Raw genomic sequence first — 17,913 nt, 5'->3', positions numbered from 1 at the left:
GCCTGCTTCTGCTATGAAGAATTTTTAAAATCAGCTTTATTGAAATATAATTGACGTACAGTAAATGGCACATATTTAAAATGAACAACTTGTTAAGTGTTGACATATTTGCATCCATGAAACCATTACCACAGTCAAGAAAATGAACATGTCCATCACCTCTAGAAGTTTCCACATGCCCCTTGGGAATCCCTCCTTTCTGCCTAACCCCCAGCAACCACTGATGGAAGCTCTGTCTCTCACTATGGTTTAATTTGCATTTTCTAGAGTTTCTGTAAGATTTTCACATTTCATCACCACTCCACAAACCTTTGAGCCCAAAGTAGTTCACAAACTCCTCACTTTGGTTTAGATCAATTCCTAAAGCGGCGATTACAGACTAGCAGCCAAAAGTTGATACAACCCAAAAGGAGAGTTTTGGTTGGCTGACAGAGTACGTTTTAAGTTTTAATTCGTTGCCAACATTAAAAGATGTGTCTATACTTTAAAAATATCTGGCACTCCTGGGCCTGAGTTTCCGCATGAAAACAATCTGCAAGAGCTCTATTACCGGTCACCATCACCACCACTCCCAACCACCACTCCCAGAGGGCTCCCTAACTGACTCTGGCAGGCGCTAATATTGTTGCCATTTTCTCTTACAGCAAAGAAGAAAGTAACTTTTTTAACCCATGTTTCTATCAAATTTTCTTATTCCTTGCCTGTCTGTTCTTCTCATTACCCAGCTGGCCCCTGGAGACCACTGTTGACCCTTCCTGGTGCACCACTCCACCTCTCACCCCATGTGTACCTTGTTATATTATGTTCTTTATCTCTGCCTAGAACACCCTCTTCCTATGGAAATCCATCAAGGCCTGATTCATATGTTACCTCCTCAAGAGATTTCCCACATGCTTTTCTGGAAATAATGAGGGCCTTGGTTTTGAGAGACTTGAATTCCAATGCTTTCTGAGCTTGAGTTCCACCTTTATACTGTTACACCAATATTGCCTCTCAGTGTCACCTGGTAGACACTGCCTAAGTGGCGGGAAAGAGCACTGCGCTGAAGTCTCTTCAACTAGGGGAAATATTTAACATCTTACGAGCCCTAAAACGATGCCCAATTTGCACAACAATTTAAAACATTCTCTGCCTTCTCAGCCCCCAGACTGTTGCTAGGCTTTAGGACTAGAGTATTTAGCCAACAGTTCTTGAACGTTCAGTGAGTTGTTAAGTAAATAATGTCAACACCTCATCGCTAATGCTGTAATAGAACTCTGTCTAGACCCAGGGAGCTAGGACAGACTGCAGAGTACTGAAAAGGTTCTGAAGTGAACTTTGAGCTCAGTGGGCCTCAAAAGATTGTTTTACCAAAAAGGGAATTTTGGAAGGTAGAAAAGCACCTGCAAACACCTGGGAAGTCCTGGAGATAGTAAAAGTAGAGATGTAACAAAAAAGGCAGAGGGGTTGGGCAGGATTGGCTGGAATCAGAAGCCAAACAAACCATTTAGGCATTAAATTCCGGGCACATGGGTTGCTGGGTTTTATTCCATTATCTATAGACAAATAGGTAAAGAACTGTGATCTTACATCTGGAGAAAAGCTTGGCTTTTTTTCCCCTTTAGCCCCAGTGCAATTGGGACTTTGTAGAGGGTGGGCCAGTCAGAAAAGGCTCAGGAATCTGTTGAGGCCAAAGTCCCCCTTGCAGGACCCCCTCAGCACCTTCCAAAGAGGGGCTCAAGCTGGTAATGAAGATGGAAAAATACTTTCCCAAGTTATTTTGATTCATCCTCAAGGAAAGCCTACGGTGGTGGTTGTTTCTTCTGAGTAAGAGACAGGGTAGTCCAGTAGTTAAGATGGGTGCCAGACTTCCTAGCTTTGAATTTGCTCTAATCAGTCAACAGCGATGTGACCTTGGACAAGTTACCTAACCTTTGTCTTACAGTCCACAGCTGTAAATTGGGAATAACAAATAGTACAGTATTTACGAGGACACCGGGAAAGCTAGTGTTCAAGAAACTACTATTAAAACCTATTTGCATACGGAAATTGAAGCCCTGGGAGGGAAAAGAAGGCCGTCACATAGCAAATTAGTGATGAAGTTGGGACTGGAATACAGGTCTGATGTCCAGCCCAGTGTATTCTCTCCCTCGTCCTCAGGGTTCCTAGATAGTCATAGATGTTCACAGCAGGAGGGAAGGGGTGGTGGAGGCGTACCGGAAAAAGCAGCCAGGCGCAAGGCTCTGGGAGCTGAATCATAGCTCCTTCGAGACAGAAACGAGGCTGACGTGAGTATTTGTGCAGAATGACTGGCTCCTTTCGGACCTCCTGGGTCTGCGGCTCCGAGGACTAAAACCCTACTGCATCTTGGGAGTTGGGGTCAGCCCCGGTGCATGGAGGGAAGCGTAGTCCTTTCCCTCCCCTGCCTTCCCAACTCACCCGCCTCGGAGGCCGCCTTCGCTTCATCTTTCCCAGCAAGCCCCGCGCGAGCGCCGGCTATTGATTGGCTGCGGCGCTAGCAGGAGGCTCTGCCGGCAGCAGTTATCCAGGGTTTCCGGTACGAGGGCAGAGCGGGCGAAGCCGTTGGGGCGTCGGCGGTGAGGTGCGTACTGCGTCGGCTAGGGGTACGAAGCGAGCAGAGGGTCTGTGGTCCCAGACGCTTCTGGCCGGTGCGAGGAATCGCGCGGATTCCGTGTTAGGGCTCGGGCCGGGGGACAGGGCTGAGGCCTGTGCGCATGCGCGGGCGGTGCGCGCGCGGCTGGAGGGCGCGCGAGGCGTGGGCGGCTGCGCGCGGGGTGGGGGGGGGGAGCGGCACGTGGGGCATGGGGGGCGGGGAGGGACCGGGAATCCAGCGTCCCGCCACGTCAGTCCCGGGCCCTGAACCTATCCCGCGCGCGGCCTGTGGTGAGGGGGTCGTGTTGTGCCGGGAAGTGGCTTCAGGAAAAAGGAGGCCTCTCCTCCCTCCCTCCTGGGCGCACCAGGTGCCCGTGACCGACCAGAAACTGGGAGAACCGCTGGCTCCCTCCGGGGAAGGCCGGCCGGTTTGTTTCAAGAAGCTTTGCGCGCCCGGTGTTGGGATTTCTGATCCAGGCTGCGAAGAATTTTAAAGTCTGGAAAATAGCAAGTGTGTTTGTTTCTATAGGATCTGCTCCTAACCGAACATTGCAAACCACAATGAAGAACCAAGACAAAAAGAATGGGTCTGCCAAGCAATCAGGCAACACTTCCAACCCAAAAAACACCCCGGGGCAACCGGAAGCTGGACCCGAAGGAGCCCAGGGGCGGCCCAGCCAGTCGGCTCCTGCAACAGAAGCTGAAGGTTCCACCATCCAGGCTCCAGGGAAGACTGAGGGTGTGTGCCAGCTCTGCTTTTCCAGCGGGCAGGGGGAGGAGTTTGTGGTGCGCCGGTCCAGCTTCTGGAGTTAGAGGCCAAGGCCACTGTTTACCCAGAAAGGAGGAAATGTAGAATGAGAGGAGGACAGCGCTGAGTCTGTGCAGTCCCCACCGGCTGCTGGGGAGTTGATAGAGGCTCCCACTCTAAGCACAGGGACAGAACTCTCTTGAGAGAAGGCTCTGACAGGATCAAGTCAGGTTGGCAGTCAAATGAGACACCCAACCAGCAAATCAAGGTTACAAACACGTCGTTCACCAGTGGGTAACTGCTGTTTATATTTGAGGCATTTCTGGGACGTTTTTTTCCCCCCACCAGAGAAGGAAGGATTTATTACTTGCAGCAAGTAAGGAGAACGCTTGCTTTCCCAAAGCAGTGTCTCCTTTGGAACTTTTTTTTTTTTTGGCGGCACCAGCAGCTTGCGGGATCCTAGTTCCCCAACCAGGAACTCATGCCTCCTGCAATGGAAGCATGGAGTCCTAACCACTGGACCGCCAGGGAATTCCCTGAAACTTTTTTAATGGCAAGAGGTGACATTGGCTGGGAGGAGAAGGGGATGGACTGGATGTAGAGTTCCTGCTACATGGTGCCACCCCTGTGTGTTGGATGGTCTACTTACTTGATTTCTTTTATACTCACAACAAGCGTGGTTGGGCAGTAGTGAGAAATAGTTACATCGTTTTACAGGGAAATAAACTGAGGCTTAGAGAAGTTAGACAATCCAAACCAGTACGTTTGGGCCTGAAAACTCCCAGCCAGTGGCATAACATCTTATTTCTCTCTCTGCCCCTCATCCTCTCCTGCTGAAGGAGCACAAGCCAAAACTGCTCAGTCTGGGGCCCTCCGGGATGTCTCTGAGGAGCTGAGCCGCCAGTTGGAAGACATCCTCAGTACATACTGTGTTGACAACAATCAGGGGGGCCCAGGCGAGGATGGGGCACAGGGTGAGCCTGCTGAACCCGAAGATGCAGAGAAGTCCCGGACCTACGCCTCGAGGAATGGGGAGCCCGAGCCAGAGACCCCAGTAGTCAATGGTGAGAAAGAGACTTCCAAGGGGGAGCCGGGCACAGACGAGAGCCGGGCAAGTGACGAGGTCGTAGACCGAGACCACCGAAGGCCACAGGAGAAGAAGAAAGCCAAGGGTCTGGGTGAGCAGAGGGCAGCTACTTGTGAGGCTGGTGAGGGGAGGGAGTTTGGACCTGACATCCTGGGCTAGCCTGCTCTGCCAGGATTCAGAGGAAACCCTACTTCCAGAACTGTCAAACTACGTCGTTTAATCAAAGCCAGGACAGTGGTGCCATAGATAGAGGTGTACAGGTTGTTCACTGCACAAGGGTTTCTGGCCTTGGGAGCAAGCAGGAACTGAAGTCCAACCTGCTCTCTTTGAGAGATGGAAAGCAGGAGTCTTGAGTAGGCAGTCCTGTGCCGGCCAGCACCATTTCTAATTTGCTGTGTGACCTTGGGCAAGACCTTTCTCCTCTCTGGTCCTTAGTTTTCACTCCTCTGCACAGTAAGAGAATTGGACTAGACCGGGGTTGAAAATTCAAATAAGCCAAGCTAGCCAGAGGGCCCCATGAGACGAAGAGAATGCCTCCTTTATCCAAAAGCTTGACTGCCACCTGGTCCCAGTGAGTTGATAGCATGTAAAAACTGTAGCTGCCTTTTTTTTTTTTTTTTTTTTTTTTAGCCAGAAATCTAGAGTTACTATGTGAAATCTCTAGATTTTAATAGTTGGCAACTAATACGATAGGAGCCAAACAGAACCCATCTGTGGGTTGGATTTGGCCTGTGTGCCCATGATTTGCATTCTCTGCATTGATCTCTCAGAGCCTCCTGGGGTTGACACTTCAGGAGCCTGGCACAGTGCTATGTATGGTGGCCCTCTCTTTGACTCAGGCACAGGCATGGGGGAGTCACTTGGGTGGGGATGGAGGGTTAGTGTGTGTCAGAGAATCAAAGGTGGTATCATCCCTACGTCTTAGTCGCTACTCTCCCACCCTCTACCTGTTGTCCTAATTTAAAGGGTTTTTTTTTTATTAATCTTAGGATCAAATATTGAAAGGTATATTTATTAATTGGGGAGGATAGTCATTTTAAAGTGCACTCTTGGGTGCCTCTGTTGACTGGAGTGCAGTGTTCTTAAGAAGACCTGTTTCTTTTGCATCCTTCCTCTTTCAGAAGGGCCTTCCTTGCATTGAAACAGCACTGACTTCGCAGGTGGGACACCTTTCTTTCACCTGTAGGTAGAGTAGGCAGTTTTCTTTCTCCCACTCGTGGTGCTCACCACAGGGATTTGACAGAGACTCAGTCATTCATTTAATTAGTATTTATTGAGCATGTCCTCTGTGATGGGTACTGGAGAATAGGGGAGGGCTACCTCAAGGCAGAAGAGTGGGCCCAGACCTGAAGGGGGGCCCCCAGAGAAGGGGGTACATGCCTTTGCTCCCTGTGCTTTGCAGGAAAGGAGATCACGTTACTGATGCAGACGTTGAACACACTGAGTACCCCAGAGGAGAAGCTCGCGGCTCTGTGCAAGAAGTATGCTGAGCTGGTCAGTTCTCCCCCCTTCTCCTCGTACCCTCCCTGCCCTGGGAGGTCAGCACATTTTTTTTTTTTTTAATTTATTTATTATTTATTTTTGGCTGCATTGGGTCTTTGTTGCTGCGTGCGGCTTTCTCTAGTTGCGGCGAGCGGGGGCTGCTCTTCATTGCGGTGCGCAGGCTTCTCATTGCAGTGGCTTCTCTTGTTGCAGAGCTTGGGCTGTAGGTGTGCGGGCTTCAGTAGTTGTGGCACACGGGCTCAGTAGTTGTGGCTCGCAGGCTCAGTAGTTGTGGCGCACGGGCTTAGTTGCTCCGTGGCATGTGGGATCTTCCCGGACCAGGGCTTGAACCCGTGTCCCCTGCATTGGCAGGCGGATTCTTAACCACTGCGCCACCAGGGAGGCCCAGCACATTTTTAATTATTCTGAGTCGCATTGTATTTCTCCTGTACAGTGCTGAATAGGCTCATGGGAGGGGACCTGAGCTGTGAGAGGACAGGGTCCGAGGAAGAGGTGAGGGTCTGTGAGGCCAGGGAGCCAGAAGGATTATCTGTCGATAACGAAAAGGCCAGCTTGATTCTAGGAATCATGTTGAGAGAAATGGTGAACGAGGGTCTGTTGCTGAGTATAAGGAGGGGGGTAGCAGGTGGGCTCATCTGAGGGCATGGGTGTCCCGAGAGTTCGGGGAATGTCATGGTCTGAGAGTCTAGCGAGCTTTGAATCTGGAGTCAAAGCTCAGAGAGAAACTGGCATCTGCTGGCTGTGCACCTCTGCTTGCCCTTAGCGTCCATTTCTGTATCCTTGAGCTGGGGCCCTTGGGGTTATTGGGGGCAGTGTGTGAAGCACCCTCATAGTGTCCAGCCTGAGCTGTGGTGGCTAGAGTCGGGTCAGCTCAGGAGACCCTGGGTCCCCACGGCGCTCTTACCTGCCATCCCCATCCCCATCCCCAGCTGGAGGAGCACCGGAACTCCCAGAAGCAGATGAAGCTCCTGCAGAAGAAGCAGAGCCAGCTGGTGCAGGAGAAGGATCACCTGCGTGGCGAGCACAGCAAGGCTGTCCTGGCCCGCAGCAAGCTCGAGAGCCTGTGCCGAGAGCTGCAGCGCCACAACCGCTCCCTCAAGGTGGGCCAGCCGCTTTCCCTGACCTCACTTGTCTTTGGTGGCTTTCCCCCTAAAAGCAGCACAGGCTTTCAGCATAGAAAGAGATTTCCCCAATGATGCTGTACTTTAGAGAGCTGCTTGTAACCACTTGACATGCACTTGTATTAGATGAGGTAAAGGCTAAGGTGCTGAAGGAACCTGGATGCAAGGCTTCAGGTTTCTCCATCCCATAGCAGTCCCAGGTGAGCAGCTGGAGGGCGGGGGCCCATCAGTCAGGAGTGCCGGGGCCTGCTTCTCCTAGGGTGGGGTCAGTCTGGTTAAGGCCTGGTCATTACTGTGATCTCCAGATAGCTTTTGTATACATATCCTTTATGTTTCTTTAAAAATTTGCATCAGTAAATATAAGATATTTTGCAACTTGTTTTGCTCAATTGTATTTTATTTTTTAAAACATTATAAATTTAATATAAATGTGATGTAAGAGATACAGAGGTGACAAAAGTCTAACAAATCAAAGGTAATTGTTGCCCACCCTCCTTACCCCGGTCACAGCAGAAACTAATGGGAAGTAAACCTACTTATATGTAAGTTTAAGTGCAGCCTTCTAACTTTCCTGTCTAAATATAAAAGCTTACATAAAGTTTTTTTAATGAAATTATTATACATGTATTGTTTCATAGCCTATTCCATGTTCTCACTTTACACAATGCCTTATCTTTCTCTGTCAGTTTATATAAGCCTATCTTATTCTTTTTAACAGCGTCATTGTATGGATATACTGCATCTGATCAGTACCCTAGTTAATGTGTTTTGTGTCGTTTCCAGTTTTTCACTGTTACATGTACAGAGCTACAGTGAAAATTCTGTGTGTGTTTTTTTTTTTTAATTAATTAATTTATTTATTTTTGGCTGCGTTGGGTCTCCGTTGCTGTGTACGGGCTTTCTCTAGTTGCGGCGAGCGGGGGCTACTCTTCCTTGCGGTGCGCAGGCCTCTCATTGCGGTGGCTTCTCTTGCTGCGGAGCCCGGGCTCTAGGCACGCGGGCTTCATTAGTTGTGGCACGTGGGCTCAGTAGTTGTGGCTCACGGGCTCTAGAGCGCAGGCTCAGTAGTTGTGGCGCACGGGCTTAGTTGCTCTGTGGCATGTGGGATCTTCCCGGACCAGGGCTCGAACCCGTGTCCCCTGCATTGGCAGGCGGATTCTTAACCACTGTGCCACCAGGGAAGCCCGAAAATTCTTGTTATATATATATCCCTGGCTAATTACATGGAATTTATCCATAGGATAAATCTTAGAAGTGAAATGTCTGGGTCGAAGAATATGCAAATTTTAATAGATGTTGCCAGATCGCCTTCCCACCGACAGTGTCTGAGTGCCTAATTCTGCGCAACCCTGCCAACCGTGGGAAATACTGAATTTTAACTACTTGGTCAGGGGAGGGGGTGTGGGTCAGAGATAGAAGCACATTAAACTGAGACTAATAGGTCTTCCAAATCCTATTCTGAGGCCTGGAAGAGTAGGCCTCAGGAAATCCTGATTTCTTTAGAAAGGCACTTACATGTATGCCTGCATTTTTCTAGGGAGTCTCTGGCTCGATGTCACCTGACATACAGAGGGGTCCATTAGGAGCCCCCATTGCATGACATCTTGGATCCTGGCTACTCCTCACTTGGAGAGCAGGGAGGGCTACTGGGAGAGAACATCCCTGAACTGGTGGGGGAGCCTTGTGAGTCTGGCCAGGGGACAGTGGATGATGGAGCTGGGGCTGACTTCTCTGCCCAGGAAGAAGGCGTGCAGCGGGCCCGGGAGGAGGAGGAGAAACGCAAGGAGGTGACCTCGCACTTCCAGGTGACTCTGAATGACATCCAGCTGCAGATGGAACAGCACAATGAGCGCAATTCCAAGCTGCGCCAGGAGAATGTGGAGCTGGCTGAGAGGCTCAAGAAGCTGATTGAGCAGTACGAGCTACGGGAGGAGGTGAGGGGTCGCCAGGGGACTGTGGGTTCTGGGTGGGTGCCAGTGCCAGGCAGCGCTTTCTAGGCTTCATCCCTTCACCCATTCCCCCTCCTTTCCTCGGGAGGGGAGTGATGTTGTACATCCTCATGTAGATGAGGGCTGAGGTGTTGAGAAGAGACTCGCCTGTGGCCACACAATCGTGGGTCCACAGCGCCTCGTCCTAAACGGTAGGGCCAGGTGTCTTGGAATTGGAACTGTCCACGTTTTAGACTAGAGTTATGTTCATGGACTGGGTATTACGTAGCGCCCCCAGCAGGGCCTTGTGGCAGCACCCCCAAATCAGACACGTTAATGCTTATGCAATTAAACTTCTGAGTATTCTCGCCTAGGTTTATAATTAACCTTAACAATGCTTATTAGCCTTACAAGTTTATCTGCTTGCTTAGGGCAATTTCAGTTTTCAGAGTATTTTAGAATTTGAGGAGCTGGAACTGTGTTCAGTGATCGACTCTAGGGGCTGTGTCCTCTGGTTACTTGCTGCTCTGCTGCCCCTGCCACCTGAAAGGGCAGGATATCACTCCCTTGGCTGGTGTTGGTTGCTGCCCCAGGCGCTCAGATCCCTCTCTTAGGGTCCCCACACGCCAGTCACTTGGTGTTCTGGGCTTCTGTTTCTTTGTTGTGAACAGGGAGATTGGCAGCTACCTTACAGGGCTGGACCAGGCCCCTTCTTAGACCCTGGGATGTGGTGGTGGGTGGGATGGGCAAGACGCTGCCCTCTTGGGCTCACCGTCCAGTGTAGTGATCATGTGTGCAGGGCCTGGAGGGGCCTTCCCCAACCCACCTCTTCTCCTGTGCTTCATCCTCTGGGATGAAGGCTGGTTTGAGAGGAGTTGGTTTGGTTCTTGTCCCTCAGCGCTGAGAGACATGGAGGCTTCCTGAGCCACCAGAGTGAGGCACCTACTTCAAGAAGCTGAGGCCCCTCTTCCTCTTCCCTCTCCTTTCCCCCTGGTTCTCCCTGTGGGACTGGAGGTGCACCCCGTCCCCAGTCAGATTCAGGCACTCCCATCCTGCCCCACAAGCCTCCTGACCGTAGATCACAGGTGACTGAAATTCATCGTGTCTCAAACTAGACGTGTCTCGAAGCCACCTTCTCTTCCCCCATCCAAAAAATACATCCCATTCTCCACCTCCCTGTTTTCAATTGCTTTGACCTTTGAAGTAGCACTCACGTTCATCACCTTCTCTCCATCACTGTTTTGTCATCTGGTCTCAGTTCCCGGGGCTCCTCCAGCAGTCAGGACAGCCATTCCTCGGGATCCACACATCTAATCTTCACCTACAGATACAGCAGATTTCTGCCAACTGAACTAAGCTGTTACGTTGGTAGAGATGTCGTGTTTGCCCTTTCTTCTCATTTACAAGGGAATTGGGCTCCAGAAGTAAGGGTTCTCAGTCCAATGGAGTACGTAATCTTTCTTAAGGCTAGAGATTTGAGTGTATTTATTTCTTGGCTTCCTGGGAGCTGATCTCATCCTTAAACCCCTGTGCTCACTCTGGACTGACTCAATGGGAAAGACACAAGGTGAGGTTGGGCAGTAGACCTTCCAGGGACTTGGGGCCCACATCCTATGGGACACGTGGGAGTCCAGCATGTCAGACTGAGGTGGCAGGCTGGCAGTGCCCTGGTCTCTGCACATGGGGCATCCCTGCAGCCACTGGGCCTCCCTCCCTGAGGAAGGGAGCTCCTGACAGATGGACCCCTCCCATGATGCTTTCCTGCAGCACATCGACAAAGTCTTCAAACACAAGGACCTACAGCAGCAGCTGGTGGACGCCAAGCTCCAGCAGGCCCAGGAGATGCTGAAGGAGGCAGAGGAGAGGCACCAGCGGGAGAAGGATTTTGTGAGGCTCAGGCCCCAGGGGTGGGGGGCTGGGAGGAGGCAGGTTGGGTTCTGGCTCAGCTTATAGTCAAGTTTGTACGGGAGAGGTTGCGGTCTGGTCAGACCACGGCAATGCTTCCTCAGACACCAGTCTGAGAGCAGGAAGCCTCGATGGGTTATGGTGCGTGTGGCAAAGAAAATCCAGATGTAGCCTCTGGGGGCTTCTGATGGGATCTGGGGTCCTGTCTCGGAACTAGCTCCTCAAAGAGGCTGTGGAGTCCCAGAGGATGTGCGAGCTGATGAAGCAGCAGGAGACCCACCTGAAACAGCAGGTGAGACTGTGTAGCCTCCCCCTGTGCCTTCGTGGTCCCCACGCTGAGCCCCATCCTGTGGGGAGGGAAATGGAACCCTCATTCTAGGACCACTTTGACTCCTGTGTGACCTTCCTAAGCCTTTGTTCTCTCTGGACCCGCCCAGCACCTGTGTGGTGGTGACCAGGTGGCTAAGTGAGCTCGAAGTACTCGGCTCCTAGTCAGAATTGTTGTGATGCTTTTGAGGAGGTGGGGACGGAATGGGTGATTTCAATTACATAAGTTAGACTTCATTCTGGAAGAAAAGTTTGAAAACAAACATAAAAGAAAATACAAGTCACCCCCAAATCCTACTTTTTAGTCTTAACATCTTAGATTATATCCTTCCAAATATATGGTTTTTGTTTTGTTTTAAAGAAAACTGGTATCTCAGCAGAGTTGGGTCACAGGGCCAAGGGTGAGTGTGAGTGTGTTGACCAGAAGTGCCCTCCAGAGAAACCCAGTCTTACTTGTGGGCTTCTTTCTCACCCAGCTTGCCCTGTACACGGAGAAGTTTGAAGAGTTCCAGAACACTCTTTCCAAAAGCAGTGAGGTGTTCACCACATTCAAACAGGAGATGGAAAAGGTAACAGTGGTCCAGACTGGGTGTGGCTGCAGGGGCATAAGCAGCTTCATTCAGAGTTGAACACTGGGCCTGCCTTCAGGAAGCCCCCTCCCTGGAGTGCTTCACGGGGTGCTGTTTACAGTAATAGTATGATTGAGACCATAAGTAGGGTCTGGGTGGGCTGTATTTAACTGGAGACACCCTGGGGTGGCACAGAAGGCACTGACCATGCCCAGTAATACCTTGCCCCCTTGGGATCGTTCCCCACTTTGGAGACACAGATGCACAGACAGCCTGGCCCCCTGACCATTTCCTTTTATGTGTCACATAACCCAGATGACTAAGAAGATCAAGAAGCTGGAAAAAGAAACCACCATGTACCGGTCCCGGTGGGAGAGCAGCAACAAGGCCTTGCTTGAGATGGCCGAGGAGGTGCGCTGAGTGTGACCTGCATCTGGGGTGGGGGTGTGCGGCTGTTGAGTACTGGGCCCTCTCCTGTACGTTCTACTGAGAAGTGATGCAGCTGCCATGAGGTGGAGCTGGGATTCACGTACACGTCCATCCAAGTCCAAAGGCACTGTCGGCTGTCTCCCCAAGGGAGGTGGTGAGCTTAGTGATAGGTCTGTAGGGGAAGCAAAGAGAGCAGATGGAAGAAAGGAGGAAAGGAGCAGAAAAAACAAGGGGTGCCAGTGATGCGCATAGCTTGCATGCAGATGCAGAGCCGCCCAGATAATTTGATTGTGTGGCTTGAGATGCAGGAGGAGAAAATAACTAATTGATGGAGAGGCTGCTGTGTGCCAGACCCTGCTGAGTGTTTAGATGTGCCAGTTCATTGAGCTCTCTTGAGATCTGTGAGGGTGACATTAGTAGTCCAGTTTAACAGATAAGGCAGTAGGCTCAAAAGCCAAGTACTTTGCTAAGGCCATCTGGTGGATAAACAGAGGAATCCATTGTCTCCAAGCCATGCCCCTTCTCTACACCACACTGCCCCCAACCGACAGCCAAGTCTCAGCATAAACCAGGGCTGTTTACTTGAAAGGGGCCAGCTTTTTTACTCTGGTCGGTGCCCAGCGTTGTTAAAGTGTGAATGTTTTCTACCAAGTGGGAGTGTTGGGTGGGGCGTTGATGACATGGAACTGAAGGCCCTATTTCTCTCCCTAGAAAACACTCCGGGACAAAGAGCTGGAGGGCCTGCAGGTGAAAATACAGCGGCTGGAGAAGCTGTGTCGGGCACTGCAGTCAGAGCGTAATGACCTGAACAAGAGGGTGCAGGACCTAAGTGCTGGATGCCAGGCTCCCCTCACTGACAGCGGCCCTGAGCGAAGGCCAGAGGCTGCCAATACCTCCAAGGAACAGGGTGGCGAGGGGCCCAGGGTCCAAGCACCTAGCTCCCCAAGGGTCACAGAAGCTCCTTGCTGCCCCGGAGCACCGAGCATGGAAACATCAGGCCAAACGGGGCCCCAGGAACCCGCCTCCATCACTGCCTAGGGAGCTGGGAAGGGAGCGAGCAGCCCAGCCAGGCCTGGCCCACGTGAGGCTCCCGCCGCTGAGGCCCAGGGTGCTGTGACCTGGCTGGCATCTGACTCTTTGCAGTTTTGGATTTTGTGGGTCAGTTTTACGTACATATGGCATATGTGCAAGGCCTCATACATTTATATCTGTAAGTGTAAAACGGGCTTGCATCGGAGGTGGGGGTGTGTACAGATGAAGTCAGTGGCTCTTCTGTGAGCTGAAGAGTCTTAAAGCGGAGTTGTCGTCTGTGGCTGCCGTCACAGTAAGCTGGCAGGAGAAGTGATTTGAGCGTTTCCCTGCCCAATTTGAGGCTCAGCCCCTCCCTCCCTGCTACCTTCAGAGCTCATGACAGGTGACACGCCCAGGCCATGACTATGTTCTCCTGTTAGCGGGACTTGGGCAGCTCTGGCTCTCCTAGCTCTCCTGGAAACTCCTTTGCTTCTCTTAACCTGGAAAAGGGGTCGCCAGGCAGAGCATTGACAAGGCACTCAGAGCCAGCGATCAGACTGCTTCCCTACCTAGGACAAGGGACCTGGAGCATGTTCTGTGCGGGATGATGTGCTGGTAGGGAGCCCCTCAGCTTCCCCTGCGCTCCGGTAGTGCCAGGACCAGGCCAATGATGCTTCGCAGTAGCCTTATCATTCACAGGTGCCTCTCTAGCCTGCACAAATGATTGACAAGAGATCACCAAAAGGATTCTTTCCGAAGGTTTTTGGGTTTTGTTCTGTTTCCTTTGTTTTTGTTTTGGTTTTGCACATGACAGTGTTTGTTTTGAGGATCTTCTGAGGAAGAAGGGGTGCTATGCTGGTGGTGGTGCCTGGGTCCCTGGCCTCCAGTGCCCCACCCCCCTCACCACCCCACCTGGCACCTTTGCCATGTTGGTGCTCAGGTTTCCTGCTTGATGAAGTCAGATTGTTTGTTTATAGTAAGAGAAAGGAAAGGGCTTCTGATGGCTTTGTCACAAGCTTACAATCCTGGGAGGCCACTGCTGATGCCACCACCACTGTCTCCATGCAGCAGTTGCTGGGCCCCGGGTCCAACTGTCCCTTTGGCTTCATGAGTCTGTTTCTGCTTCCTGCACCCACACCACCAATGTGCATTCTTTTGAGGTTTGCCGTGATTCTGTTGCCCAAGTAGTAAGAGCTGTGATATGTCCCCCTTGGCATCCCACTTCTTCCTGTGTGGGAGCCCCCAACTCTTGTCTGACAGCTAATGGATGAGAATGAGACTCAGCCATTGACTGAGCCCCAGAAGTCCACAGAATGGCTGCAGATAGTTGTGTCTGTTTTCTTCTCTACTCCCACTCCCACTCCTCATACATGCTACTCTATACTCTGAAAGTCCTGCTGGTGGCAAACTTGCCAGTGTATTAGTCTTTGTACAGAACAATGTTCTGGAACAGCAGAATGAGTCTTGGGTCAGGAAGCAGGGCTATGCTGCGTTTGGGGTCCTATAACCCCATCTCCAGCTGGGCCTCAGCTTCAGTGTAGCTGAGGGAGCCACAGACCAAGATGGATCGGAGGGTTGAGTTTTTGCTTCTTGCTGTATTTCCTTGAAGTTAATTCATTATCTTATAAGTCTCTTCATCTTCCACAAATAGCCCGCTCTTTTCAGCCCTTAACTTAAATCCCTCGGATAATTAGGTTCATGAAGAGTGTTAAGTACTCCTGAATTATGTTAGGACTTAGACCAGAGATGGCAAATGAATGGCACAGCATTTCCCCTCTTCCCCCCATGGTAGGTACCACTAATCTGCTTTGGAGTATTTCCTGCTAAATCCCTGGTATATCTTCATTTCTCAAGATTCCCCCAGCAACCAGTATAAGTGTTGAGACCTATTTGCCATACCTGGCTGAGATACTATGCTGAGGAACATAAGAGCTGCCAACTCCATACGGGGTTTGCTGGGCTAAGGAAGTACAGGGAAGAGATGGAAGTTTCTGCCTGCCCCCTTCAAAACGAGCAGGAAGGCCTGCAGTGACCCACATGATTGCCTGCCCCCCTTCAGCTACCTCTTAAAGCCCATAGTGTTGGTGGGGAGGGGACTGTTGGAGCCCAGTGTGGTGTGGGAAATTATAGCCCTCAGAAACCAAGTCTAGCTGCTGAGGATCTACAGTGAGCAAGGTGGCCCCAGCTGTGCAGGGTAGAACCTCTGCTCTCACCTCCAGCTGCCTGTCTCTAGGCATCCAGGCTAGGCTATAACTGGGGATCCCATTCTTCTTCCTGTCTGTTGACCAAATCTTAACCGATCACTACAGCTGCTTTGCTTGCTCTGCTTTCCAAAGTCAGCCCAGGTTCCTTGGTGCTGCCCACACCGGCCAGGGTCCTGGGCCAGATGAAGAGGTGGCCTATCCATGAGTGAAGACCAGTTCCTTCCTCCCTGGAGAAGGTCTCATGCCCATGACCTCAGTTTTAGGACCAAGAGCTGTGTTGGTTTCTTAGATTGCTAGCTTTTCCTCCAGAGGACCACAGCAGGTGAGGCTCTGCTGACGGTAATTTGTGCTCAGGGTCTTGTCCAGCTGAGAGCTTCATGTACACCAGATTCTGAGAGGTGTCAGCAGCACTTTTAAAAAATTTTGTTTTCCGTGAGGTTTTTGGACCATGGGCTGCGCTCAGGCACTTTCTATAAGAGAATGTTATGTCTGTAAAAATGGTTATTTCCCCTCCTCCACCCCCACCCTGGTGGCCCTTCGGAGGGCTGACCAAAAGGCCAGTGGAGCTGCCCTGGTGTCTGTGGGGGAGGGCCGAGGCCTGCTGAGTTGTTTCTCCAGCTGCTGCTCCAGCCCTCCCACCTTGCACAGCACAGAGGAGGTCATCCTAGGGACATCCAGGCACCCGCCTGGGGGAAGGGTGCTGCCTTCTGTCCCTGCAACTGCTTCCCTTATGGCCCAACCTGGCTGTCCAGATTTGTTTGAAGCTGTGCTGACAGCTTTTTTTTGTCTCCGTTTGGTATTCACAACAGCCAGGGACTTGATTTTGATGTATTTTAAAACCACATTAAATAAAGAGTCTGTTGCCTTAACTTTTTTCTCTCCTGAACTTTGTGGTCATTTGCTGCTTCTGGATCCATCCAGCCACACTGATGTGTCTACATCTGCTACGAAGTCTCTGGCTCTGCCTTCCAGCAGTCACCGCAGGCTCAGGACACTAGCAAATCCACTTCAGCTGCCTGAGTGGAGCCTTTGGCAAAGTTGGTGTGATGCTCATCATATATATATGATTTTTCTCAATCGAAAGTTCCCTGTCAAAAACAAAAAATTGTCCTTGTTCCCTGAGGGTTTACAGGCTAGTGAGGGGGAAAGGTGCTTTTAGATACAGAAAGGTTGGTTGTGCTATGGGAGCATGGGAGAGGTCCTGTTCCCTTCAGCAAGGGGATAGAATTGGATCCTGGAAGGGCCTTAGGACCCAAAGGGCAAGTGGAAGTTTGACATTTAGTGAGGAAGTGGTTGACTTAATGCAGGTGCACAGGAGGGTGGTGGGAGATGAGGCAGGGGCCAAATCACCACGAGCCTGTGTGCCAGGTTAAGGAATTCAGGCTAGATCCAGGGGACACGGGGAACCGCATAAGTTGTTTAAATTGGAAATCGGTCGAGTCCATGAGGAAGGCAAAAAGCAAGGAGACCAGAGAGTTGGGCATAGGCCAATGGGGGCCCAAATTAAGATGAGGGGACAGTGTCATCACTGCCACTGGGGGCTGTCTGCCATGCATAGCATCCTTTTGGCACTGGTCCACCCAAGGGAATACACAGGAACCTCCAGGTTCCTTTGATTCCTTTCCTTGTCATTCCATGACAAGACCCAAACTGCACGTAGTCCTTAAGAATGGGCTGTTTCTAACTCCTGCTCACCCACCCCAAGGCTAGGTGTAAAAGTTGAGACTCCTTTAAGGGAGACATCCTACTGGTGGCCTCACCCAGCACCCTGTTCTCTGTCCTCCCTGGGCTGATCTGGCACAAAGGATTATATATGAATGCCCCCCAAATGGCAGAGACAAACTGCCTTTCCCTCCAGGCCTCCACAGGCAGATATGTCCACGCTGGCTGTGACAATCCCCACAAAACCTCTGCCCCTTCAGGCCAGGATCCTAATGGGTTGATATGTTTCTGTGCCGGCCACATGGGTTGGTTCCAGTTAAATATCCTTTGGAGGAGGTCCGGGGAGACTGCCACAATTCTTGGCGCTCCAGATGAAAGCAGCTCTGAGAATAACTTCACCCTAGAGGTGCTCCTGGACTCTCTGCCACTTTCCTGGAGGAGCCTTTGTGCCACTCTCTAGCAGCCCTGGTAGGGGAGGAGAGGGACTTCCCACCTGTCCCCTCTGCCTACCTATGCAGACCCCTCCCTCAGACCCCTGGTTGTGGAAGTCCCAAAGTAATGTCTCCCCTTCTGGAGCAGTCTAGGTGTTGGCAGCATCTGGGAAAGAGCCCTGTTCAGGTGCCTTTGGAAAAAGTGCCCAGCCCTCTGGAACTCGGGGAGGCCCAGGCCCAGGGAAGCTCTGCTCCTGCCCAGTGGGAGGGGAAGGTAGGTAGGGTCACTGTGCGCTGGCCCCGGGGCAGTCATCTGAGACTGCAGGGCAGCCTCCTGTTGCATCAGATGCTTCTCTGGGGACCTGAGCTGGGAGCCCCTGCCAGGTCTTTTGTTAG

General features: G+C 51.4%; 1 protein-coding gene across 2 annotated transcripts; it reads left to right on the top strand.

The window, feature by feature from the left end:
• The first annotated feature begins 2,448 nt into the window (after window positions 1-2,448).
• Window positions 2,449-16,293, top strand: TXLNA (taxilin alpha). Of its 2 annotated transcripts, none has more exons than XM_082411284.1 (11): window positions 2,449-2,581; window positions 3,122-3,331; window positions 4,180-4,518; window positions 5,830-5,921; window positions 6,860-7,030; window positions 8,791-8,985; window positions 10,747-10,866; window positions 11,102-11,176; window positions 11,688-11,780; window positions 12,096-12,191; window positions 12,921-16,293. In XM_082411284.1, exons 2-11 carry the CDS (start codon window positions 3,154-3,156, stop codon window positions 13,245-13,247), a joined length of 1,686 nt encoding a protein of 561 aa, XP_082267410.1. In that variant the 5' UTR covers window positions 2,449-2,581; window positions 3,122-3,153; the 3' UTR covers window positions 13,248-16,293. The 2 variants fall into 2 exon arrangements, with proteins under 2 accessions (XP_082267410.1, XP_082267411.1); XM_082411285.1 differs by having other exon boundaries at window positions 2,490-2,603.
• Window positions 16,294-17,913: the final 1,620 nt, after the last annotated feature.

The sequence above is a fragment of the Balaenoptera physalus genome, assembly GCF_965194825.1.
Source record: "Balaenoptera physalus genome assembly, chromosome: 1".
Classification (NCBI taxonomy): Eukaryota; Metazoa; Chordata; class Mammalia; order Artiodactyla; family Balaenopteridae; genus Balaenoptera; species Balaenoptera physalus.
Note: the sequence above shows the minus strand (reverse complement) of the source record. Positions and strands in the feature narration are given on the sequence as shown.

Bases quoted from the DNA above. Each gene is read 5' to 3' on its own strand.
- TXLNA (XM_082411284.1), top strand. From the start codon at position 3,154: ATGAAGAACCAAGACAAAAAGAATGGGTCTGCCAAGCAATCAGGCAAC. The intron at 4,519-5,829 runs GTGAGCAGAGGG...TGTGCTTTGCAG, and splicing joins GAAGAAAGCCAAGGGTCTGG to GAAAGGAGATCACGTTACTG. The intron at 7,031-8,790 runs GTGGGCCAGCCG...TTCTCTGCCCAG, and splicing joins GCCACAACCGCTCCCTCAAG to GAAGAAGGCGTGCAGCGGGC.